The sequence below is a fragment of the Colobus angolensis genome, unplaced genomic scaffold (genome assembly GCF_000951035.1).
Source record: "Colobus angolensis palliatus isolate OR3802 unplaced genomic scaffold, Cang.pa_1.0 Scaffold11, whole genome shotgun sequence".
Taxonomy (NCBI): domain Eukaryota; kingdom Metazoa; phylum Chordata; class Mammalia; order Primates; family Cercopithecidae; genus Colobus; species Colobus angolensis.
Window position 1 is genome coordinate 11,768,305 of NW_012112030.1, and position 27,588 is coordinate 11,795,892.

The 27,588-nt window shown below is 39.0% G+C and overlaps 1 protein-coding gene across 2 annotated transcripts in view; it reads left to right on the plus strand.

The window, feature by feature from the left end:
- Window positions 1-7,632: 7,632 nt before the first annotated feature.
- The window catches only part of STRAP (serine/threonine kinase receptor associated protein), a 21,622-nt gene continuing 1,666 nt past the window's right edge, over window positions 7,633-27,588 (plus strand). Inside the window, exons 1-10 of one of the 2 annotated variants that reach the window (XM_011954442.1) lie at window positions 7,633-8,621; window positions 8,893-8,931; window positions 9,344-9,479; window positions 15,682-15,763; window positions 16,343-16,415; window positions 19,513-19,609; window positions 20,820-20,957; window positions 23,320-23,456; window positions 25,627-25,776; window positions 26,678-26,743. In XM_011954442.1, coding sequence (XP_011809832.1) covers window positions 8,510-8,621; window positions 8,893-8,931; window positions 9,344-9,479; window positions 15,682-15,763; window positions 16,343-16,415; window positions 19,513-19,609; window positions 20,820-20,957; window positions 23,320-23,456; window positions 25,627-25,776; window positions 26,678-26,743 — 1,030 coding nt within the window. In that variant the 5' untranslated portion in view covers window positions 7,633-8,509. The remainder of the gene's footprint in view (window positions 8,622-8,892; window positions 8,932-9,343; window positions 9,480-15,681; window positions 15,764-16,342; window positions 16,416-19,512; window positions 19,610-20,819; window positions 20,958-23,319; window positions 23,457-25,626; window positions 25,777-26,677; window positions 26,744-27,588) is intronic. The other variant, XM_011954450.1, reaches the window with a different exon arrangement.

The following is a 27,588-nucleotide window of genomic DNA, read 5'->3' on the forward strand; positions in this document are numbered from 1 at the left end:
TTTCCCTGTTCCTCTGTAACCTTACAAGTCCTATTTTCATCGGGCTATAAAAAGCGAGCGCGTGCATTGTTCGGGGCCCTCTTGTATGTTGAGAAACGGAGGGACCAAGTTCGAACTTGCATTAAAGATCCCTGCCGCTTGGCTTTGACTCTGGACTCTGGTGGTCTTCTTCGGGGAATAAACGGTCTGGGCATAACACATGGACTCTAACTTCTTATTTAGATCAAATCGCTACTATGATAAGGATTGGGAGAACTTGGATTGTTAAATTACATGGATATGATCCTGGAAAAATTATTGTCCCTCTCATGAAGGCACAAATACAGCAAACTTTTATAAATAGTCTTACTTGGCAAACCCATTTAGCTGACTTTGTGGGTATTCTTGATAATCATTTTCCTAAAATGAAGCTGTTTCAGTTTTTGAAATTAACTAATTGGGTTCTCCCTAAAATACCTAAATTTAAAGCAATTGAAGGTACTGAGAATGTTTTTACAGATGGGTCTAGTAATGGCAAAGCTTCTTATTTTGGCTCAAAAAGTAAACTTTTCCAGACGTCCTCTACTTCAGCTCAAAAGCGGAGCTTGTAGCTGTAATTGAGGTATTGGCTGCTTTTGATATGCCTATTAATGTGATTTCTGATTCTTCATACGTGGTTCATTCTACACAGTTACTTGAAAATGCTCAGTTACGATTTCATACAGAAGAACAACTGACGACAAAAACAAAAAAGGAGAAGAAATAGGGATTACAGGACAGCCCATACACAATTGAATCTAGCATCATTTGGTGAAAAGATCCGATAGCAAAAAGTTGGGAAATAGGTAAAGTAATAATTTGGGATAGAGGTTATGCTTGTATTTCTCCAGGCCAAAATCAACAGCCAATTTGGATACCACCAAGACACCCAAAACCTTACCATGAGACAGATGCTGACGAGGAGATTCTGGGAGGATGCTGAGGACCCCACAGCTGCAGCCATGTCGAGGCTGATGCTGAGGAGGACCCCAACTGTCACGAGCAACACCTGTTGAACACAGCCACCCACCTGGGGACAGATCAAGAAGCTGTCACAGATGACAGAAGAAAACCTGAGGAAAGCGGGACAACCAGTCACAATGAATAATTTAATGGTAGCTATGATAGTGGTTATCACCACTGCCCTGAGTATTCCTTCGATAAGGGCTTGCAATAATGCCTGGATGCAATCACTCTATGACACAGTTACACATGCTTTCTGATCTCAGTATTTACCATAATAATCTGCTCCTATAATTGAAGCATACCACCCTCAAAAACCTGTTTGTAAACAGGATTGGATCCAGTTAGAAAAAATGAATGTACTTGTTTAGGAAGATTGCACTGCAGAACAGGCAGAGGTGCTGCACAACAATTCCTATGGAATCATTATTGATTAGTCCCCTCAGGGGATGTTTACCTTGAATTGCACCTCTCAGTCTGCGTGCCTCGGCTACACTATGTCAGATAATCTGAACAAAACAGTCAGATGGTAGAAATGATAAGAAGCAAGGCAAAAGTTTCTATTATCTGGAACCATGGTGATATAGTGGCACATCAACCTCAATGATATGGCCCGCTCAAGGAGCTAAACATAAGGATTTGTAGAAACTACTAAATGCTCTTAAAAAGATCAAAATTTGGGAAATAATAAAAAATCATCTGGAAGGACACTCTACAAACTAGTCTTTGGATACAGCAAAATTAAAAGAACAAATATTTAAAGCATCCCAGGCACACCTGACCTTAATGCCAGGAACTGGAGTGCTTAAAGGAGCTGCAGACAAATTAGCAGCTAGTAACCCATTTAAATGGATTAAAACACTTGGAAGCTCTGTGACTGCAATGATGATTGTGCTTTAATCTATGTTGTTTGTCTTTGCATAGTCTGCAGATGCAGATCCCGACCACCGTGACAAAGCTGCCTTTGCTTTTATCTCTGTGCAAATCAAAGAAGGGAGACATGTTGGGAGCAAGCAACTCAAAATCTGGCCATAAACTGGCCCCAAAACTGGCCATGAACAAAATCTCTGCAGCACTATGACATGTCCATAATGGCCCTAACGCCCAAGCTGGAAGGTTGTGGGTTTACGGGAATGAGGGCAAGGAACACCTGGCCCACCCAGGGCGGAAAACCGCTTAAAGGCATTCTTAAGCCACAAACAATAGCATGAGCGATTTGTGCCTTAAGGGCATGTTCCTGCTGCAGTTAACTAGCCTAATCTATTCATTTAATTCGGCCCATCCCTTTGTTTCCTATAAGGAACACTTTTAGTTAATTTAATATCTATAGAAAAAATGCTAATGACTGGTTTGCTGTTAACAAATATGTGGGTAAATCTCTGTTCAGGGCTCTCAACTCTGAAGACTGTGAGACCCGATTCCCCAGTTCACACCTCTGTATTTCTGTGTGTGTGTCTTTAATTCCTCTAGCGCCGCTGGGTTAAGGTCTCCCTGACCGAGCTGGTCTCAGCAGAAAACAAAACATTGTATGTTCTCACTAATAAGTGGGAGCTAAGCTATGAGGATGCAAAGGCATAAGAATGATACAATGGACTCTGGGGACTTGGAGAAGTGGGAAGGGGGAGGAGGATTAAAAGACTACAAATATGGTGCAGTGTATACTGCTAGGGTGATATGTGCACCAAAGTCTCACAAATCTCCACTAAAGAACTTACTCATGTAACCAAATACTACCTGTACCCCAGTAACTTATGGAAAAATAAAAATAATAATCTTAAAAAGTCATTGCCCCCCCTCCAAAAAAAACTGGAACTTCTGTTTGTGATTGTATTGAATCTGTAAATCATTTTGGAGATGTATTTATTTTCTAGGTCTGCCAAACAAATGCTGGTGGCTTAAACAATGGAAATTTATTTTCTCACAGTTCTAGAATCTAGAAGTCCAAGATTAAGGTTATTAAGTTTCATTTCTTCTGAGGCCTCTCCCCGTGACTTGAGATGGCTGCCTTCTCACTCTGTCCTCATCTGGTCATTCCTTTGTGTTGTCTGTGTCCTCATCTCCTCTTCTCAATAGACAACTGTTGCACTGGATTAGGGTCAACCCACATTGTGTTTGGAATTGGTGGGTTCTTGGTCTCATTGACTTCAAGAACGAAGCCACAGACCCTCGCGGTGAGTGTTACAGTTCTTAAAGATGATATGTCCGGAGTTTCTTCCTTTTGGTGGGTTCGTGGTCTCGCTGACTTCAGGAGTGAAGCTGCAGACCTTTGCAGTGAATGTTACAGTTCTTAAAGGCGGCGCATCTGGAGTTGTTTCTTCTTCCCTGTGGCTCTTTGGTCTCGCTGGCTACAGGAGTGAAGCTGCAGATCTTCACAGTGAGTGTTACAGTTTATAAAGGCGGCATGGACCCAGAAGAGTGAGGAGCAGCAAGATTTATTGTGAACAGCAAAAGAACAAACCATCCACAGTGTGGAAAGGGACAGGAGCAGGTTGCCACAGCTGGCTTAGGCAGCCTGCTTTTATTCCCTTATCTGACCCCACCCACATCCTACTGATTGGTCCATTTTCCAGAGAGTTGATTGGTCTATTTTACAGAGAGCTGATTGGTCCATTTTACAGACAGCTTATCGGTCTGTTTTGACACAGCGCTGATTGGTGTGTTTACAATCCCTGAGCTAGACACAGAGTGCTGATTGGTGTGTTTACCATCCTTTAGCTAGACACAAAGTGCTAGACAGAAAAGTTCTCCAAGTCTCCACTAGATTAGCTAGATACAGGAGTACTGATTGGTGTATTTACAAACCTTGAGCTATACACAGGGTGCTGATGGGGGTGTTTACAATCCCTGAGCTAGATACAGAGTGCTGATTGGAGCGTTCACAATCCTTTAGCAAGACACAGAGTGCTAGACAGAAAAGTTCTCCAAGCCCTCACTAGATTAGCTAGATACAGAGTACTGATTGGTGTATTTACAAACCTTGAGCTATACACAGGGTGCTGTTGTTGGTGTTTACAATCCCTGAGCTAGACATAGAGTGCTGATTGGAGCGTTTACAATCCTTTAGCAAGACACAGAGTGCTAGACACAAAACTTCTCCAACCCCCACTAGATTAGCTAGATACAGAGTACTGATTGGTATATTTATAAACCTTGAGCTAGACACGGTGCTGATTGGTGTATTTACAATCCCCTAGTTAGACATAAAGGTTCTCCAAGTTCCCACTAGACTCAGGAGCCCAGCTGGCTTCACCTAGTGGATCCTGTACCAGGGCCGCAGGCGGAGTTGCCTGCCAGTCCTGTGCCGTGGGCCTACACTCCTCAGCCCTTGGGTGGTCAATGGGACCGGGTGCCATGGAGCAGGGGGCGGTATCTGGTGAGGCTCAGGCTGTGCGGGAGCCCACCGTGGGGGGCTCGGGCATGGCGGGCTGCAGGTCCCGAGCCCCACTCTGTGGGGAGGCAGTTGAGCCCCAGTGAGTATCTGAGCATGGTGCAGACAAGTTGGCAGTGCTGGGGGACCCAGTGCACTCTCCACAGCTACTGGCCCGGGTGCTAAGCCCCTCACTGCCCTGGGCCAGGGGCGCTGGCCGGCTGCTCCGAGTGCCAGCGGGCCAAGACCAAACCCACAGGAACTTGTGCTCGCCCGTGAGCACAGCGTGCAGCCCGGGTTCCCACCCGCGCCTCTCCCTCCACACCTTCCCACAAGCAGAGGGAGCTGGTTCCAGCCTGGGCCAGCCTACAGAGGGGCTCCCACAGTGCAGTGGCAGGCTGAAGGGCTCCTCAAGTGCTGCCAGAGTGGACACTGAGGCCGAGGAGGCACCGAGAGTGAGGGCTGCTAGCACGTTATCACCTCTCAATATGACCTAATTTTACCTTCCTTATCCAAATGCAGTCACATTCTGAGATAGAGGATTAGGACTTTAACATAGGAATTTGGAGGAGGGGAACCCAATTCAGCCCATAACAGAGGAGCACTGATATTTTCCCAAAATTGAACCTGCCAACCCACACACACAATATATCCATTTTCCATTTAATATTATTTAATGCCTTTAATAGAGAGTGATACATTTTGCTGAGAGGCATTAAATAATATTGAACATCATGTTGGGTATCCCTTTATCTAATGAGATTCCCTTTTCTCCCTTTCGTACTATGTTTTAAGTCCTAGAAGGTTGACATTTATGGACCCCATTAAAAGGCTCCCTTATCTTCTGGGCTCTGGTGGGTTTGACCAATGGGAAGCATGGGCAGAAGATCTAAAAGTAGATATCCATTTCCCCACTTCTTCCCCATGGCTGGGTTGATGATAATTGGGAGCAGTTGTGTTCCTCTACTGATTATTCCACCTCTCGCCCAGAGCCTTCTGCTGCAGCTGTACCTTTCTCAACGAAATCAGGTTCAGATAACTGCTCCCTTTCAGTTTCTCATTCAGATCTATGGTTAGTGCCCCATTTTCTCCTTGTTGGTTACTTTTGATCCTGGCCACACTTCTGTAACTGATCCCTTCATTACATTGCCCTCAACTTCTACATTTCAGTGTGCCAGTTTTCTTTTGCTGGGGAGTACACTTTGTTTATTCCAATGTACTTTATAACTCTTGATGCCATTTAATATGGTATACTTTAAAATTACATTTTCTGTTGTTGCTAACATATAGAAATGTGATGTCTTCATTACACACACACACACACACCAAACAAAACAAAACAAAACAAAACCCAGTAATGTAGCCATTGCACTCGAGTTTGGGTAACAATAGTGAGACCTTATCTCTTTTAAAAAAAAAAAAACAACTCCAGTAACCTTTCTAAATTCTCTCATTAATTCCAATAATTTGTATTAGTTTTTTTTTCTTTTGAGACACGGTCTTACCTCATTGTCCAGGCTGAAGTGCAGTAGCAGAAATAGGGCTTATTGCAGCCACAAACTTCTGTGCTCAAGTGATCCTCCTGCCTCAGTGTCCCGTGTAGCTGGGATCACAGGTGTGTACCACCATGCCAGGCTAATTTTTTAATTTTTTTGTGGAGTCTGGGTCTCATTCTGTTGCCCAGGTTGGTCTTGAATTCCTGGACTGGAGTGATCCTTCCATCTCAGCCTCCCAAAGTACTAGGAACTGGAATTACAGGCATGAGCCACTGTACCTTGCCCTTTTTCTTTATATATAACCTCTAAAACAATTTCTAATCACAGATTTACAACTTTCTTTGGAACATTTATGCATTTTTAAGTTTCCTGAACATCTAGTGCAATGCTATATAGAAGAGGCAGTAGCAATCATCTGTCTTGTACCTAATACAGAATGCTTTCTGTGTTTCACCATTAGGTGTGGGGTTTCAGATAGTCTGTCAGGTTAAAAAATTCCCTTCTATTTTTAGTGTCTAAGAGTTCTTGTAAATGAAAGGATGCTGAATTCTATCAAAAACTTTTTACACATCTTTTGATATGATTTTCTTCTTTAATCTTTCAATATTGTGAATTATATCAATTACATTAACCTGTCTTCTAATATTAAATTGACCTTGAAGCCTACACAATTGGTCATAATACACAATACTTTCAGAACTCAGAATCCAAATGAGCAGGAATACATTCTTTAGAGCCAAGTAGGTACCATAACTTACCAGTTATATTTTTATCTACATACAATCAGCAATAAATGAACATGTATCAGTATCTGACCAGTTCTGTCGTTTTGACTGGCTTTTATTTACCTCCATCAGTAATGCAACAATCTATTTAATCAGTAAACAGTAATGCTGAGCATTCACTAAATGCCATTCACTTTTCTGGCACTAGAGTACAAATGACAAAGCCATAACCATTGCCATTAAGGAGCTCATAAATGTGTGAGTGGTGTGTATGTGTGAGACAAAAGGGAAAGGCTGGCACAAAGGAGGAGTCAAACAAAATAAAATGAAAAACGTATATAGTAAGCGCTTTACTGTAAGAGAATGAACGAGAGTACTAAGGAAAAAGAATGGAGGCATATTTCAAGTTCTCACGTTGTTTGACGCAAATCTTGTAGACGGTGTTTGCTGCGAAAAGATGAAGAAAACATTCACAGACATTTATGTTGATTACGTATTTATTGGTATGTGCCAAGACGTTTTGATCTTGGGGATGAAGTAGTAAACACAAAAATCTCTGTTGTATTGGGCTTACATTCTAGCAATAAAGAAACAACTTGCCCAGAGAAAAGGCCTCTCCTGGTTAGTAAACAGTATGAACCATTAACAGCTCTGGTTGTTTCACAGAGCCACACTGGCCTGCCTGCTGCAGACAATATCAGAGTTTGTTTATATTTAAATATTCTTTTAATTTGTCCATGTATGTAATTTGCAAATTATCACTCATAGGTATACATATCAAAAGATGTGTAAAAGTTTTTGATAGAATTCAGCATTCATTCGCTTAAAAAATGAGTGCAGGCTCACTTTATTGATGAGAGTATTTAATCAAAAATATTGGGGATCTACAACTCTAGAGTTCTCCAAAGTCCACCGAGGAAAAAGTAATTTGAATATAATCGCATTTAAAACTATATAGTATCCACGCCTAAAACATTAGCAACATAGGAAAACTTACACAGCAGAAGAGATGGCTGGGGAATTTTGTTTTGTTTTGTTTTTGTTTTTTTGTTTTAAGACAGGGTCTCGCTCTGTCCTCCAGGCTGGAGTGCAGTGGCGCGACCACCGCTTACTGTGGCCTCGACTTCTCGGTCTCCAGCATCCTCCCACCTCAGCCTTCCAAATAGGTGGGACCACAGGCACCACCACGCCAAGCCCGTATATGGTTTTTAAGTAAGACAAATTGCAAAAAACTTTGCTAGACACTGTTCGCAGGTCTGGGCCGTCACTGGGAAGGCTCGTGTCAGTCTAGATATTCAGAGGCCGAACACAGTCCTCAGTAGGGCTGCTCGGCGGGTACACTGCTGCCGCTGGCCCTTGGGCTTACGGGAGTGGGAAGGGCTTTCAACTCGGCCGCGGACCGGGAAGGCGTTCTGACCCGCTAGAGCTCGGGGGGAGGGACCCCATCCCGGTGCCTACAGCGCCTCCCTTAGCCGGCGTGGGCCAGAGTTTGTTACCTCAGGGAACTGAACTGGCGCCTGCGTCTTTCCGCACTTCTCGCTCTTTCTTCAAGTCACTTATGCCCAGCGAGCCCGCCCTCCAGCCAATCGTCATTTCCGGCGGGTGCTCTGCGTCATTTACGTCGTCACTTCCTGCCCATACCGGTGTGGACGGTGTGAATCGTGGCTGGGCCGGTTCTCTGCTTCTCCCCATCCCCTACTTTCCTCCCTCCCTCCCTCTCCCTCCCTCGTCGACTGTTGCTTGCTGGTAGCAGACTCCCTGACCCCTCCCTCACCCCTTCCTAACCTCGGTGGCACCGGATTGCCCTTCTTTTCCTGTTGCCCAGCCCAGCCCTAGTGTCAGGGCGGGGGCCTGGAGGAGCCCGAGGCGCTGCAGCAGAAGAGAGAAAAGACAACGACGACCCTCAGCTCGCCAGTCCTGTCGCTGGGTTCGCCGCCGCCATGGCAATGAGACAGACGCCGCTCACCTGCTCTGGCCACACGCGGCCAGTGGTTGATTTGGCCTTCAGTGGCATCACGCCTTATGGGTATTTCTTAATCAGCGCTTGCAAAGGTGAGCAAGGCCTCAATCCTGGTCCCCGACTGCTGGGACTGGGCCGAAAGGGATTGGGACCCGCACTCTCCAGTGCTGAGCGGTGGTGCGGTGAGCGGGGAGGGGGCGATATTAACATCTGAGATGAGGGCCAACACTGGTCCGGTGGAGAAAGGAGTGTGTTTAAGGGAATCCGCAACTGGAGCCGAGAGGCCTCCAGACGCTTATGTAGAAACTATTACCCCCAACTAAGACCTCTCTCCTTATTTTATTTTTATTGCTATTTTTGGAGGAGCTGGACAGCACTTGCCTAGACTCTCGGGACAACACTGTAAATAGCTTTCAAGGATTTGGGGAAAGGAGAAATTAGGCTAGGCCGTGCAATACCTTACAAAGACGTTCGCTCTTGTCTCACTGGGTATTCCTTTGTGGTATTAGCCTCATTTTTCAAATGGAAAACAGATTTAGGCTAAAATGTTTGTCCAGAATAAGACTAAAATCTAGGTTGTTTCGACGCAGATCAGTATTCCCAGCAAATTACAGATGCTTTCCAGGGAAAATGATCTGTTCAGCTCTTCAGTTAATTATTACTGGACATTCCGTAGTGACTTCAATCGGTGGTGGTAAATAGCTGAAACGATTTTTCCACTTCGTCATTGAACATCATTGTATATTTGCATTTGAATCTTAGACTTTAAGTAATCCGAACTTATAAATTACATGTTTTAAAAAATATTTTCTAGATGGTAAACCTATGCTACGCCAGGGAGATACAGGAGACTGGATTGGAACATTTTTGGGTCATAAAGGTGCTGTTTGGGGTGCAACACTGAATACGGATGCCACCAAAGCAGCTACAGCAGCTGCAGATTTCACAGCGTAAGTGTAGCCAAGATGGCTAACTTTGGTGTTCTCTGTAGATTGTGTCCTGAAATAATCAAAAACTTCAGTCTCAGATATTCATAAAATTCGGACTCGCTGGCTGCGGTGTAGAACGCATGGTGTTTGATCTCACCAAAATTCCGTCCTGGTCCATCGTGTGCTGCTTTTGTCTTCGGTGGTTCCCAAAATTTTCGGAGGCCTAAATGACATATTCCTTATATTTTGATTGAGGCTCAGGAATCTGCATTAACAAACGCTCCAGATAATGAATGTTGATCTCCTTTACGAATGCTGCTCTGTGTGTGCTCCTTAGTGATATCCTACAGGGATGGCCCTAGGTTTTTATTTCAATCCCAGTTTTTGTTAACTGGCTGTAGGCATCACTAAAACTCATTGTGTCAAAAACAAACAAAAAGACAAAACAACAACAAAGCAAAACTCAACTGCTCTTCATTTCCTAAGTTTTTAAAGGTTGAAATCTAAAGCATTCTTGATTTTCCCTTACATCGAGATTATCATCATCTTTTTTGATTGTGCCAGCAGCATGTCTCCTGACTACAATGTTCCTCCATGTAGTAACTGCCACTGCCTTAGTTCAGGATCATTTTTAACTTTCAGTAGTTTCTTTTCCTCCTATTCATATTCCATATTGCTGCCAGTTGTCTTCCTAAAAATATATTTGATCATGTCACTTCTCTACCTAATGATCTTCCTGTCTTCCCTTTGCCATTTTAGTAGTTCATGACCTTTGATATACATTAGAATATCTGGAGAGCTTTTCAAATATTCAAATAGTATGTGTCACAGAAATTTGTATTTTTAAAACTTTTTTTTTCACTTTTTTACTCTCTCTATGCATATATATATTTATACTTTTTACTACATTGAAAAATTTTTAAAATACTTTTTAGTATATAGACAGTATCTAGCTGTGTTGCGCAGGCTGTCTTAAACTGTTGGCCTCCATGCCTCAGCCTCTCAAAGAGCTGGGGTTCCGGGGGTGAACTATTGTGCCTGGTACAGAAATTCTGATTTGATTGGTCTTTGGGGATGGAGTACTGATCATACTGATCATTGGCGTTTTTTTATTTTTCTTTCTTCCTTCTCTTTCCTGATGTGCAGTCATGGAATTGCTGACCTAAAGGACACATTTCAATTGTTGGCCCTTTACAGTTTGCTTCATCCTAGTTCATCAACAGCATCCTCTGCCATTGCACACCATAAACCTACAATCTAATTATACTAATCTTATTGTTGTCAGAATATACTTTACCTGTTCTGACTTTTGGCTGTTAATTATGTTATTAAATTGACCTGCAGTGGCCCTCGTTGCCTTTTTGGGAATATATCATGTTTTAAAAATCTTGTTATCTCCAGTTCAATTAGGAATTTGACACTTCATTGTTTAAATTGATGAAGGCAATATCAAGAGCTATTGTGCATACACAAATTTATTAGATTTAAGAGGCTAGAGAATACAAGTGGTGGTGGTGTTTTTTTTTTTTTTTTTAAAGACAGAGTCTTGCTCTGTCGCCCAGACTGGAGTGCAGTGGCACAATTTCGGCTCACTGCAACCTCCACCTCTGAGGTTCAAGTGATTCTCCCACCTCAGCTTCCTGAGAGGCTGGGACTACAGGTGCGCGCCACCATGCCCGGCTAATTTTTGTGTTTTTAGTAGAGATGGGGTTTTGCCATGTTGGCCAGGCTGGTCTCGAACTCCTGACCTCAAGTGATCTTGGCCTCCCAGAGTGCTGGGATTATAGGTGTGAGCCACCGTGGCTGGCCTTTGGTTTTTTTTTTTTTTTTAAACAACCTCACACTAAGGAGCAATTGTAAATGTGCTGCCTCCTTCATTTTAAGTAAATTAAACATACCAATTTTAGAATGAAAAAATGAAGGCTGATTTATTGTGGTGGCAGATACATGACTGTATGCTCTTGTTTGTTGAAACAGCGTTGTCTCTATGCTTTCTTAACATTTCAAGTCTCAATGTCTGTGTTTACAACTGGTATTAAGAGCATGAAGACTGGAGCCAGATGACCTGTATTTGAATTGGTGGCCTCATGCACTTCATTTAACCATTTTTTTTCTGTCGTGGTACCTACCTCATAGATTGGTTTTGAATATTAAATAAGTTAATATTTTTCAAATACTTAGAATATTGCCTGAAGTCCATTACATCTATGAAAGTGTTACATATGTAAAGTAACGATGATAGCTACCATGTAAACTATTACCACCCGCACTTGATCAAAGTCACATACTATTTTGAAACTATTTGGCCTCATGTAAGGAAGGTTGAATGGATTTAAATGTCAAGAAAGAAGATTTTTGTGATTTTCCCCCCCCTCAGTTAAGGCTTTAGGTGTGGTGTTAGAATGGAAAATAGTAACAAGCATTGGCACTAGGTGGGCTTGCATCATGTGCAAACTATGTTGTGTATTTCTAGTTTGATCATCATAGGATTATTATTATTTTTTTTTTGAATCAGAGTCTTAGGTGCCTAGGCTAGAGTGCAGTGGCGTGATCATAGCTCACTGCAGCCTCTACCTCCCAGTCTCAAGCAGTTCTCCAACCTAAGCTTCCTGAGTAGTGACCACAGGCGTGTACTACCGTGGTTGGCTAATCTTTGTGTTTTTTGTAGAGACGGGCTTCTCCATGTTGTCCAGGTTGGTCTTGAACTCTTGGGCTCAAGCGATCTGCCCACCATAGCAGGATGTTTCTTAAACGTCAGTTTTCGTGTCTGTAAAATGGGACTAAGACCCATGAGATTATTGGAGGAACACAGAGCTCTTTCTCTACCATATATCCCTGAAGTCCAATATGATCTCTGTCACATAGTAGGTGCTCGATAAATGCTACTTGAGATTTATCCCTCATTTCCTCTATGTCTTGTCTATGGGGTGTAGGATTGTGTTTTCGTGTGTGTGTGTGTGTGTGTGTGTGTGTGTGTGTGTATTCTCTCCAAGAAGTTACTCCCCACAGCCTACCCGATTAGTCTTAGTTGGTATAAAGCATTTTTAGAAACATCTTTTTTTCCCTCCATTCTTATGTTTCTTGGAAAACTCATTTCTGGTGTGGTCATCTAGAAGTGGATTTTGGTCCTGTTTCTAGTGGAGAAATTTGGCAGAATAGGTCTATGGACTAGTGTAGAATGTTATCTTGGAGTAATTTGGGCAGTTGAGTCCAGTGTTGAATACAGTGTCCCTAAAACACCATCCTCTTTGTATCTGTTTGGGAAGAGTGCCAAAGTAAAGACAATTCTGTGCTGTGCTCCCGAGAGTGCTTAAGTAGATCTGGGATTGGGCCCAGGAATTTATAGGTAATCAAAATGTATCACTCTTTCTTTCTTGTAAAGCCAATAGACATACCTAATTTTAGTTTTAATAAGGTTCTTGATAAATCAAAAATGGTATTATCTCCTAGATGACTTGGTCAACATGTTCAGGTATTTAGGCAGTTTTTAAAAAAATCTTAAACTGGCCTGTTTTGTTGAAGATTTAAATAAGGAAGTTAAGCAGCTCCTATTATGAGACTTACGGTAAATTCATTCTGGGGATATGAAAAGTATCAGGCAGCATTATTATTTGCAAGAAAATGGGGTATAAGAGGTATCAGTAGTTGAAGGAGATGACAAGTACTTTGTGGGATGTGAAGAAAATAAATGTTGGAGGGTTAGCTGCTGAAAGGATATGGTTAATAGCGCTTTACTGTCTTGATTTGAGCCCTGTGGCCAACTAATATATGCCAGTTTCTTGCCTGGAGATTGAATAATACCTTAGGAAACATTTAGATTAGATCCATTTTAGGGCTCTTACTGTGAATATTGGAAATCTGCCAGAGTTAGTACATGCCATGTCAGAAAGTGTCATGTGTCTATTTTAGTACTGTTTCTAAATAGGAGGAAAAACTACAGACACATTACCTCTCTGGTTAATATTCCTGCTTTAGTCACTCCAACTCTTTCCTCACCTTTGAATAGACACAGTCTAAGCAGAATCTTAAGATTTTAGAGCTGGCATGTTGGCATTAGCCTGTAGCTACTTAGGAGGCTGAGGTGGAAAGATCTTGAGGCCAGGAGTTCAAATATAGCTTGGACTATATACCAAGACCCTGTCTCAAAAAGAAAAAAGAGAGGTTTTAAGTTTATGGGAGATTATTTAATATACCTGAAATTAGCATATCAAAGGACATTGCCCAGATTTCTTTTGAGACTTGTGAATAACTAGAATAGTCATTTTAGATACGTTTGTTGTTTTCTTCACTTTTGATGCCTTCTGTCATTCTCATACTTGTGAACTCTTATCACAACCATGAAATGCATTTCCCTGTGATTAAGGATATATGTAAACAAAAAACAAAGCAAATTTAAGCACAGTAATAAGTATAAGTGGAGTTCTGTAGAACAGAAAGGAATGGTTAATTATTGGAGTCGAGGATAAATAGGTTTAAAGAAAAGATAGCATTTGAAATGAGCCCTAAGGGTGAGTAGAACTTTAATAGCTAAGAATGTAAAATACAGACTTAAGAGAATAATATGAACAAGAACATAGGAGCCTGGAAGAAAATACATAAGTTATTTGAGGAATGGTTTGTAATCTAATGTGGCTAGATTCAGAGAAACAATACCAAATGAGGTTGGGAAAGTAGACTGGGGCCAGAGAGTTACACTGGAATGAGAGAGAGAGGAGTAGGTTTCCTGGGCAAAGAGAAATGAATACTAGGGAGTTTAGTAGCAAGACTACTTATAGTTGACATTATTTCTTTTAGAACATATTCAGCCACTCATAGGACCCACATTATTAAATATTGCAAGCTTTGGTAGTGTATCATAAGCATTCCTGTTAGATGGTCTTTCATATTTATTAACCACATTGCAGATGCTATTAATGTTTACCTAGAATAGCCTTCCCTTGTTTTTCCCCTGATATATTTCTCTTTGCTTCTTCCGATGACTAGCGCTGTTACATAGATTTTCTGGACAATATCTAAGTGCTTTTCTTCTGAGTTTTTATAGCCATATATATGTCTTTTAATTATATTACTTAAATGTGTAATTTAATGCATGTTTTTCTCCTCAGCTAAAGCTCTACTAGGGCAGGAACCTACTGTGGGGTATTTTTTGTCTCCCATTTGTGCCTTAGCACTAAGTATAGAATGATATATATTTAAAATATTTTATTATGTATTTATTGGATAAACAAAAGAAAAGATATATCTTGCTTTTCTCTGATTTTTTTCCCTCTACCGTTTTATTGCCCACTGTGTTCCCAAAAATAAGTACCGCTTGCATTAAAATGGAAATCTCTATGGAACATAGCTTCTTCACTCTTAGCAATTCTTTTCCTTGTCTGCAAAGTTTTCTTGTTTATTTTTCACTGACCTGTTCTGATCTAAAATCAACTTTTTTTACCCCTTCCTTAAGCTTTTTTATTTCGGGGAACCCTTATAGATTAATTTTGTAAAGTATTGTTCAACTATTACCCGCTTGGAATATACACACATATATATGTATGTATACCTACAACTTGTATTTTGGGGTGGGGTAGTACAGAAAAAACAATGTAAAGATTAAAATTCTCAATGTTAGCATTATATAATCAAAGGCTGATCGGGGAAGTTAACTGTACTAGAGTTTGAAAATTTAAGTCAGCTTTGAAGAAGACATGAAGTGGACATTGTCTCTCCACTATCTTAATTTAAAATTTTATTTAACCTGTATTAAGGCTTTTCATTCCCGTGTAAAATTTTTAAGGATTTCTGTTTTGTTGTTGTTGTTGTTGTTGTGCATCTGAGTGGAGAATAGAGAAAAAATTGGCATGGTGAAACTAAAAATTGGTTAAAATGTATGACTGTCTTGCTAAAGGGATATTATAGCTATCAACTAAAATAAAAGTAAGTAGGATGGGTTGGTTCATGAATCTTACTTCAATTGTTCATATCTTTTCCACTGTCAAAGAAAATTAGATTGGTTATAAAGTTTTTACAAAGAAATTTCTTTCCCCTTAAGCTTATTTAAATATTTTATCAAATGAAGTCTGTGAGGGACTTTTATTAGAGATAAAGGAGATTTATAATACATTTATGTAACATTTCACATATCTAACTTATTTGCTACTCATCAATATTATAATTGTATTTATCCTTTTAATTTATTGGGTAATATTTATCCTACAAATTTTTCCTTTTTTACTTTTAGCAAAGTGTGGGATGCTGTCTCAGGAGATGAATTGATGACCCTGGCTCATAAACACATTGTCAAGACTGTGGATTTCACGCAGGTATCAGAAAATTGAATTTATTTTAGCAAGTTAGGTTGCTATCATATGGTATGACAATGCTTTTATATTTGATTAGTGTGTATATTTGATTGATATATTTTGTGTGGAATATTGGTTATGTCTTCGTTCATATTTAATTTGATTGTATATTAAGCTCTATGAATTTGTTTCATGGTTAATCCTGTCAAGCTTTTAAGATACCGTGGAACAAACCAGTCCTTCAACAAGCAAAAAACATCTGAAAAGCTCAAGTAACCTTTCTCACCTGCTAACAGAAGTGAGAAGATAAATTTGAGATAATCAGAAAAGGGCCTCTCACAAGGGAGAGGAGTAGGTTCAGGGGAGAATAGGAGAGTTCATATATATGTAGCGTAATGTAACGCTTTTGAACTGGAAAGCTCACAAGGCTTGGTAGTTATGAGAGGGCAGCTGTTCCACAGTATCTTCTCAGAAGTAATTGGTTATGTCTTGCATCTCTTTGTGATGTCTATGAGCTAGATTTTGATTTTATTTGGTGTTGAAGTTTGAAAGAGAAATAACTATTAAAATGGTTAACCTATTCACATTTTGTGTTTTCAGGATAGTAATTATTTGTTAACCGGGGGACAGGATAAACTGTTACGCATATATGACTTGAACAAACCCGAAGCTGGTAAGCATAATTTAAACATCAGCTTGTAGTTTTATTTTTTTTTTAATTTAAATAACTGATTAAAGGATTTCATGCTCAGTACTCAAATTTGGAAAATAAAGATAGTCATGACCGGGCACGGTGGCACACGCCTGTAATCCCAGCACTTTGGGAGGCTGAGGCAGGTGGATCACTTGAGTTCAGGAGTTCGAGACCAGCCTGGCCAACTTGGCGAAACCCCCATCTCTATTAAAAATACAAAAATTAGCCAGGTGTGGTGGCGGGCACTTGTAATCCCAGCTACTCAGGAGGCTGAGGGAGGAGAATTGCTTGAACTTGGGAGGTGGAGGTTGCAATGAGCCTAGATCACGCCACTGCACTCCAGCCTGGGCAACAAGAGTGAAATGCCGTCTCAAAAAAAATAATTAGTCACAAAGAAGAAAATTAAAACATAATTCAACTGTTTTCGGTTTATAAGCTTTTGGTCTTTTTTATCCTGCAGTTTAAAAACAAAAAACAGTTTATTTGCCACGTTGCTATTGTATAACCTCCCAAATTGAAAATTATAATGGCAAAAAATTTTATCATTATATTAAGTTTTAAAACAGTGTAGAACAGTGTTACTATTTTTTGGTAAGAAAGAGTGGTTATTTATAGAAGGTGGTGACGGTGAGAATTCTCAGTTGTGTGCACATATTGCTTAGATTTTTGAACCTTGTAAATATATTAGCTATTTGGAAGAATTTTTAAAAATCTGCAATTACAGTTTTTTCATGTCACTAAATAGTCTGTGAACTCTTTGTAATGACTTTCTGGTTTTCCATCCTGTGGATATATCATAAGTGAATTAACTAGTTTCCTGTTTTGGCCTGTTTGGGCTATTTACAAATTTTAAATGTTAAAAGCAGTATTATGCTAAACATCCTTATAGTTGCAGATATTTTCACAATGATTTCCTTAAGATAACTAAGCAAAGTAGAATTGGTGGGACAAAGAGAAGTAGAATTGTTGGAAGGTGGCCGGGCGCAGTGGCTCACGCCTGTAATCCCAACACTTTGGGAGAACAAGGTGAGCGGATCACCTGAGGTCAGGAGTTCGATACCAGCCTGGCCAACATGGTGAAACCCCATCTCTACTAAAAGTACAAAAAAATTAGCTGGGCATGGGCATGGTGGTGGGCGCCTGTAATTCCCAGGTACTCAGAAGGGTGAGGTAGGAGAATCGCTTGAACCCGGGAGGTAGCGGTTGCAGTGAGCCAAGATTGTGCCATTGCATTCCAGCCTGGGGGATAAGAGCGAAACTCCTTCTCAAAAAGAAAAAAAAAAAAAAAATGAATTGTTGGAAGGCATTGATTGATAGTACCAAAATATCTTCCAACAAAGTATAGGTATATATATGTATCTATACCCAACATGTTCTAGTGAACACTGATAACTAACTTTATCTTTGTCAATTTAAGAAAATAATTCTGTTGTATTAATGTGAAAATTCATGAGATTAAAATGCCGTTGAATACCATTTTAACTATTTCCTTTTTTATGAAATAATTGCCTGTCTACCCTTTGTCCATTTATCTGTTGTGTTCATGTTTTTCTTACTAGTTTTTAAAGGTTCTTTATTGAATTCCAATTTATCATTTGCTTTTAAATTTTGTTAAGGCGGTTTTATGGTATATACTTTTTAACATTTTGGTGGTGAAATCCTTTATGCATTCTCTCATTTTACACAAGTTATAGGTGTCTTCCCCACTCTACATACTTACTTTATTTTATAGTATTTTAATCATTGCCCTCACCATATATATATACTTAGCTACCAAAACATGACAAACATAATTTTGTTTTATTATATGTTTGGTATCTTTCAAATTTTATTATGTGGGCATTTATGTAGTCATAAATCTATAACATTGAAAAGAGTAATAAGAGTCAGAACCGCATTGGAAATTAAGCAGTTGTTCTCTTGAGATACCTTCCATTTCTGAGAGCTTTTAAAAATATCTTACGTTTTAGTGTTAGGGTAGTTTGTTATGAAAACATTTTTAAGGCGAGGAAACAAAGCCCATTTACAGATTTTTTTATTCTCTGTTGCATGTAGGGGTTTTTTTCTGCTTTCTTTTTTGATCAATTTATGCCAAAGCATAGGAAAGGACTCTGACCTCACTTAATCTATCAACTCATTCAGCAAAGCAAGGGAGTTCAGGGATTGGGTCAAAGCAAGGTAGTTCGGGGATTGGTTGGACATTTTTCATACTCTGCCCTTCCCAAAGCTGTTTTATGAAAGTTGCCCTTTCTTGTTGTGCTGGCAGGAGAAATGATAGCAACTTACTGAGGTTTTCCTGTGTATCAGGTATCTGTTAAGCACTATTCTCATTTGTAACCATTGTTATCTCATTTTACAGATAAGGAAATAAAGTTAAAAACTTAAGTAACATGCCCAAAGGTGAAAATACTGTTGAATGGCATTGCCTCCAGTGTCTGCTTTTGCCCCTAGAGAAAGCAGTGAGGGTTTTTTGAAGTCCTTTGAAAGGATAATCTCCTACAGATTTAAGCTCCCTTCCTTTTTTTTTTTTTGTTTTTTTTTTTAATGTTTTCCTCACAGTGTAGAAACATTCTTGGGAATTGCTGTCCCACTTTCTGTTTCCCTTTTTCCTTCTAACTCTTATTTCCTAGTAGTTACTACCAATAGCTGCTTGGATGAAGGTCCCAGAGTTAGCCATAGTACTAGAATCAGTTTCAACTATCTTGTTCCTGGGTCCATGTTCTTATTAAATTATGCCACATTAATTATTATTTTATTTCATGGCGATACAGTAATGCCTTTGAATATTATCAGTTGTGCAGAAATTTAGCCTAGAGGGAGAGAGTGGTGCATTCACTCAGCTACATATAGCAAGCATGGTAGTTCCTTGAGTCCCTGTCATGCAGGTAAATTTATGTTCCAGTATAGAAAAACTAACTGTATTCTGTATAAACATCAGGTTTGAATTGGGCTGGGCTTTGAAAAGTTACAGTCTAATTTAAAATGTGTGTTTTTAAAAATATATAATTGTTCCAGTATTGTTCAGTTAAAAAAAATCATGTATTAACAAATGCACTTTTAATTGTTTTATCTTAAGAACCTAAGGAAATTAGTGGTCACACTTCTGGTATAAAAAAAGCTCTATGGTGCAGTGAGGATAAACAGATTCTTTCTGCTGATGACAAAACTGTTCGGTAAGTACTTTTTCTTTAATAATTTACAATTTGAGGCTGGGCATGGTGGCTCACGCCTGTAATCCCAGCACTTTGGGAGGCGAGGTGGATGGATCATTTGAGGTCAGGAGTACTAGACCAGCCTGGCCAACATGGCGAAACACTGTCTCTAAGAAAATTACAAAACTTAGCCAGGTGCGCTGGCGCACACCTATGATCCCAGCTACTCGGGAGGCTGAGGCAGGAGAATCACTTGAACCTGGGAGGCAGAGGTTGCTGTGAGTCGAGATCGCGCCATTGCACTCTAGCCTGGGTGACACAGCTAGACTGTCACAAAAACAAAAAACAAACTTAGAATTTGAAAAATATTTTACCTTAGAGCTTATATTTTAAATACATTTAATATTATGTGTGAAAAATGTTCTGAACATTAAAATTTAAGTTGCCCCCAGGTCACATTTATCTGGAGCTATTTACTATTACAGGTCGAGTATCCCTAACCTGGAAATCTGAAATTTGAAACGCTCTGAAATCTGAGACTTTGAGTGCTGACTTGATGCTTAAAGGAAATGCTCATTAGAGCATTTTGAATTTCCTATTTTCAGGTTAGGGATTCTCAATCGGTAAGTGTCTGATGCAAATATTCCAAAATCCGAAAGAGTTTGAAATCCAACTTCTTTCTGGTCGCAAGTATTTTCGATAAGGGATGCTCACCTTGTATATACAGACAGCAAAATTCAGAAGAAAATTAAATCCTGATACCTTATAAGCAGGTGTTCTTAACCTGGGTCTGTGGGCAGGTTAAAGGGAGGGTCCATGAAGCCTCTGAAATTCTATACAAAAATCTTGTGTGCTGACACCTGATGTATATTTCTTTGGAAAGATGTGTAGCTATTGCTAGATTCACAAAAACAGAGTATAAGAACCACTATTTATAGCAGTGCTGAAATTGACTAGATTAGAACTTGTCTTACGTAGTTTTGCCAAATTGGGAAGTATATGTAGGTATTAAAGTTGATTTTACTTACAAGCTGTTGTCATGCATAATTTGACATTGTATATAGAAACCCAGAATTTCTTTTCATCATCTGTAATTTGTGACTTGGAATGAATGTTGTTTTTCTGTTATTGTGATTGTTCTTTCTTTGGCTAATCTGCAGATGTAATTAGAATTTATAAGCTTTTTTCTGACATGAGTAAACATCATCATATTTTTATCTTTATTTTGCAGACTTTGGGATCATGCTACCATGACAGAAGTGAAATCTCTAAATTTTAATATGTCTGTTAGTAGTATGGAATATATTCCTGAGGGAGAGATTTTGCTTATAACTTATGGACGATCTATTGCTTTTCATAGTGCAGTAAGGTATGTCCAAGAAATACTTTCATTTTCTGTTTTAGATAACAAAAGACAATTTGGCTAGTTAAAAATGGAAAGGTATTTACTTTTTTTAAAAGTAAAGAGGCCAGGAATGGTGGCTTATGCCTATAATCGCAGCACTTTAGGAGGCTGAGGTGGGAGGATGGCTTGAGACCAGCCTGGACAACACAGTGAGACCCCCATTTCTACAAAAAATAAAAATTAGCTGGTCGTGGTGGCACATGACTATAGTCCACCTGCTTGGAAGGCTGAGATGAGAGAGTTGCTGGAGCCTGGGAGGTTGAGGCTGCATTGTGCTGTGATCCTGACACTGCACTCCAGTCTGGATGACAGAGCAAAACATCCTCTGAAAAAAAAAAAAAAGAAAAAGAAAAACAAAAACTGCTAGACTGGTAATGTAATTTATGTTTTTTTACTATATAAAACCATTGCGGGCTGGGCGTGGTGGCTTATGTCTGTTATCCCAGCACCTTGGGAGGCTGAGGTGGGCGGATCACTTGAGGTCAGGGGGTCTGAAACCCCGTCTCTAAAATAAAAATACAAAAAGAAGAAAAATTAGCTTTTCTGTAGTCCCAGCTACTTGGGAGGCTGAGGCAGGAGAATTGCTTAAGTACAGGAGGTGGAGGTTGTAGTGAGCCGAGGTCGCACCACTGCATTCTAGCCTGGGTAATAGAGCGAGAATCTGTCTCAAACAAAAAAACAAAAAAACAGTGTGATCTTGATTCTACTATTTATTTTCACCTTGAAATTTTAGAGAAGGAATAATCTTATTTCTATTCCTATGTGCAGACTTAATGATTTTTTTAAACAGATGTGAATTTTGCGACTTTAAATGTAGTAAATACTCTTGTAGAAAGACTGGAATGTATAACATAATTGAAAAAAAATGTACCCACAATATTATAACCATAGGTGCAAGAGTGCTAATGGTAGTTATATTTTCTGCTAGTCCATTTCTCTATGTTATATATGTGGGTGTACAGTATTTGTGTTTTTTCTTTAATTATTAGAACTACAATGAGTATCATTTTGATTTATTTAAAAATATTAGCCATTTGAAAACATTTTTACTTGATACACTATATTGCATTATAGGTTGTACTAAATTATGGGTTAGTTTCCCTATTTTAGCATCATGGTGAATGATCTGGTACATCTCTGAGTGTTTCTTTACAGTAGATAGGATCGTGTAAGTAGAATTGTCAGTTCAAAGGGTAGAAATGAGTTTAAAATTCTTAGTTATACATGACACTTAATTGATTTCCATAAAGATTATACTGCATTACACTTTGATTGATGTTTGACCAGTGTCTTAACCTTGTGTCTAAAGGGCTACTTGCAGAGTCAAACTTCACTAAACTGGGAGAAAGAAAAGGCAGTAAAATTGGAGGAGAGCAGTTAAGACTGTCAAGGAGTTTATACACATACAGTAAACTGATAATAGTAGAATACTATTTCCTGGAGCTATCACTTAGTATATTAATGCTCTTCACTCACTCCTGCAGTTAGGCAAATCCCATGTTGGTGGCAGAAATTTTCTGACCCATTGAATGTTCTAGCATTAGAGCTAGCAAGTTGCTATGTAGTGATCCTGCATAAGTCATGACTAACTTTAATTATCATGCTTTAAAGTATATGATGATGGGAAGTATTTAGGAGCTGGGATATATCATATTTTGTATTGAAGGCCTTTTATGATTTTTAGGGTTAAACTGAAAAAGCTAATGTCCAAACTGTAATTAATTTTCAGATGAAGCTGTTATTATGCATTGATTTTTATTATATAACTACAGCCCCAAATTTTGTTAGTCTTTTACTGCCTTATAGTAATAACTGTTTTTAGCAGTTTATATTTTATGACATTGAAAGTTTATCTTCCTGAGGAGCTTAAACCCTCAGCAATTAATAATAATATATAAATAATCCTTTATATTAATTACCTACTGTGAAAACTTTTTCTATTTACAAAGATAATATGTGCTTGTAGAAAACTGAAACAATACAGGTGAAATTTATTTAAGAGCAAAAATCCCAACGTATTATTCATACTGTTTTAAATAGCGAACACACGCATTTCTGGGAAGACATCTACTGCATAAACTGGGTATCCATCCATCAAAATGTCTTTGTATTGCTGAGATGAACTCCATTTGGGCATAGCACCCGTTTGATTTTTTTTTTTTTTTTTTTTTTTTTTTTGCTAACAGCTTTTTTACATCAGTGTTTATGTTTGAGTAAATGAGTATTTAATTGTTCCTTGGGTTTCAGAATTTAAGAACAGTTCAAATGTAACTCGTTATTTATACAATATTCAAGATTTATAAATACTACTTAAATTTTTTTTCAGTTTGGACCCAATTAAATCCTTTGAAGCTCCTGCAACCATCAATTCTGCATCTCTTCATCCTGAGAAAGAGTTTCTTGTTGCAGGTGGTGAAGATTTTAAACTTTATAAGTATGATTATAATAGTGGAGAGGAATTAGGTGAGTTGTCCCCTTACAGTGATGTGGTTACCTTTATCATATGTTAAGTCCCAGTAATTAACACCTCATTTATATAACATGTTGAAAGCAAATTTTTCAGCTAACTTAAGCTTGGTGCTTACAAGTGAAAAAGTAAAGGAGTTTTAACCCTTTGGGTTAGATTTTTTTTTTAGATCTGTAAACAAAGTATGCAGAAATTTGACCTTTTAACTGAAGTGCATCATTATCCTAATGTATTACCGTATAGTGAGTTTTAGGCTTTATTGGCTGGGAGGAAGGGGGGAATCTTATGTCAAAGTCATATGTTAAACAGATAAAAGGGGATCCATTCTTTCTGAAGTATGTTGTGGGTGTGTAACCCCATCTACTTGGCCCATCTTCCTTTTTGCCAACTTAGGAATCCCTGAGATTCCTTAAAGAACAGTGTGTGGGGGAAAACCAGTATAGCATATTACAGGGACACCTTTAGGAATCTGAATTGGAGAGTTATTTTTATCGACTTTTTATTTATTCTATTTTGGAGTTTGAGTTTTGCTTTCATTTTCATGATAACAGTCCTTAGTAAGGGGAAGGGGAAGGCATGCGGATTAATTTGAAGTTAACGTATATTTATCTGATGGACCAGGTATTTCACATAGTTACATGTGGGTCTCAGTATCTACTTTTAGCCTTCCCAAATAGTTTTTGCTTTTAGTTCAAAAATATATTTAGTTTTTATAAATACATATTTTTATCTATAAGCTGTCTCTTCTTGTTCTTGTCTGTTTCTGGCTGCCCTGCCTTACCAATCAAAGAACAAAGCTTGCTAGATTACACCCAAAGAACAAAAGACAATTTTACAGTTTTGTTTCTTGGGGAACATTGATGCGTCTGGGTTGCACAAATGGAACCTTGGTGATGGACCATGCAGAATCTATTTTAATTGCTTATGGTTCAGCTTTTATTACTTGAATACAAGTGACATAAATAAGATACTTTTTTCTGTTACTTTTATTTAGTGCCGGTTTTCAAAGTTTTAGAATGTTTTTGGTTTCATATTTTATTCTTTTTCAAGATGAGAGAACTGAATTATTTGCCTAAGATCTGAAGTCACAGTGAATACCAGACCTGCCCAGCCTTTCTCTTTTCAAAACCTTGTGTTCTTTGTACTCTTACAACTTTTCTATTCTCTGGTTGGACACAGATGGGAGACAGAATAGGAACATTGGTCTAGTATAGGACTTTGAAAACTACTAAGGTGATGAGGCATTAGAAAGTAGATGAGAAAGGTTCATACATAAAGGCACTGCTTGAATATAACAATGTGCCTAATCTGTACATTTTCTTGTTAGGTTCCATAGATTAAAATATTTATGGATCATTGTTGATCCTATATCTCAACCTTTCTGTGTGACAGAATAATTAGTGGACTGTAGGAAATTAAGAGGCAAAGTGTGTAAAAGAGCTCCACCTGGTGGCTCTCTGTAGTTATAATAAAAATTGGTTCCCTGAGAAATAGGCAGTGAGGTGTTTTGTTTTTTGTTTTGTTTTGTTTTTGAGATGGAGTCTTGCTGTCACTCAGGCTGGAGTGCAGTGGCGTGATCTCGGCTCACTGGAAGCTCCGCCTCCCGGGTTCACGCCATTCTCTTGCCTCAGCCTCCCGAGTAGCTGGGACTACAGGCGCCTGCCACCATGCCCGGCTAATTTTTTGTATTTTCGGTAGAGATGGGGTTTCACCGTGTTAGCCAGGATGGTATCGATCTCCTCACCTTGTGATCCGCCCGCCTCGGCCTCCCAAAGTGCTGGGATTACAGGTGTGAGCCACCGCGCCCGGCCGCGGTGAGTTTTAAGATGTGGAAATTGGAGGTTGAACTGATAAGACTTTAAATCTACTTTCTGTAGAATTAATGGGGTTTTCATTTACCTCTTTTTCTCCATCCTTAATGAAACATGAAGCCTCATTTGCTTTTTTAGAGGGACAACCCAAAACTAGAATGTGTGCTAGATTTGGAAAGGAGTAATCTTACAGAGAAAGGGTCAATGATATACCACTTTTGTGATGAGAAATTACGTAGTTTTTCATGTTTGCCTTAAGAATTTTTCATCTCCCCAGTAACACAGTATTTTTTTTTCAGCATATCAATATTTAACCTAATAGTTAAAATTACCTAATAGCCCTCTTCTTTTTCAGAATCCTACAAGGGACACTTCGGTCCCATTCACTGTGTAAGATTTAGTCCTGATGGAGAACTCTATGCCAGTGGTTCAGAAGATGGAACATTGAGACTATGGCAAACTGTGGTAGGAAAAACATATGGCCTTTGGAAATGTGTGCTTCCTGGTAAGAATTTTTATTCAGAGTAATAAAATTTTTAAAATGCATGATTTTGTGTCATTTTTCATCATTAATTTTATTTCAGGGTTTTTGTTTTCTATAAGTTTTAAATTATATATTATGGTTTAAGCAGAGAGAAGTCCAGGATTATAAATTGGCCAGAGAAAGGGTCATGTTCCTTTGTTTGTTTAAATTTTTTTTTTTGTATGGCTGGGTGTGGTGGCTCATGCCTGTAATCCCAGCACTTTTGGAGGCTGAGGCGGGCGGATCATGAGGTCAGGAGTTCAAGACCAGCCTGGCCAACATGGTGAAACCCCATCTCTACTAAAAATACAAAAATTAGCTGGGTGTGGTGGCATATGTCTGTAATCCCAGCTACTCAGGAGGCTGAGGCACGGGAATCACATGAACTCAGGAGGCATGCATTGAGCTGAGATCACGCCACTGCACTCCAGCCTGGGTGACAGAGTGAGACTTGGTCTCAAAAAAAAATAAAATAAATTTTGTTGTACAATCTAGTCTGTTCCTAAATTTTTATACTAGCACATTTTGTGACTGGAATATATCTAATTCAAAATTTGCTGGAAGGCAATATGAAGAATTTGCAAATAAATGTATCTAATCTCTGAATAGTATTACTCACTGATCCACACCAATAAAGGTATACATGTTCTTAATAAAAAATATCTAGTTACTAATCCCTAAGTAGTTGCAGTGTGAATGTAAAAGTAATTTTGAAGAAAGACATACTATTTTAGAATCACAATTATTTAAAAATGAGTTGTTTTTATTATATTTTGTAGCCATTTCTTGGAATAGTCTTATCTCGCTCTTCTTGCTTTTTGAACACTAGAAATTACTTGTAATAGTGTAATTCATATAATCATCATTGCTTTTCTTTTTACAGAAGAAGATAGTGGTGAGCTGGCAAAGCCAAAGATTGGTTTTCCAGAGACAACGGAAGAGGAGATAGGTAAATGCTAAGGACTTTTGTAAGAGTCCTAGGGGATTTAAAATTGAACTGTAACAGAAGTTTTACTCATTGGCAGAAGAAATTTATTAAATATGAACATATTTAAATAATGGAAACTTTATTTGTGCATGTATATATATACATATTTATAAGCTAAATATTTAAATACCTACTGCATAGTAGTAATAGGTGCAGAAATGTAGTATGGACACGACCGATGTGGTTACTCTTTCAGAGCTTGGAGTCTAACTTAGGAGACATGCCAAAACAAACAAATTATTGTAAGAGGGATTTTAAAAAGCTTCCTTGAGAAGTGACATTTAAACTGGGACCTAAGGATGAGCAGAAGTGATTTAGATGAGGTCATGAGAGGGGGTATTGGTAGGGACAGGATGGAAAAGTTCATAGCAGGAAAACTATGTTAACTAAAAGTTCAGAACCAAAAAGGAGCATAGCATATGAGGAACTAAAAGAACTTCTCCCTGCCTCCAGGTTAAACAGCAAAGGCAGAGTGAAGCTGGAGAAGCTAGATCATTTGAGGGTCTCATTTGCTGTATTAGGACTTGGAGAATTTTATACTAAGAGCAATGAGAAACCTTTGAATTTTAAGAAGAGGAATTTAAAAGATTGCCTTGGGAGACCAGCCTGGCCAACATGGTGGAACCCTGTCTTTCCTAAAAATACAAAAACCAACCTGTCATGGTGGCGGATACCTATAATTCCAGCTATTTAGGAGGCTGAAGCAGGGGAATAGCTTGAATCCAGGAGGTGGAAGTTGCAGTGAGTGGAGATTGTGCCACTGCACTCCAGCCTGGGTAACAGAGAGAGACTGTCTCAAAAAAAAA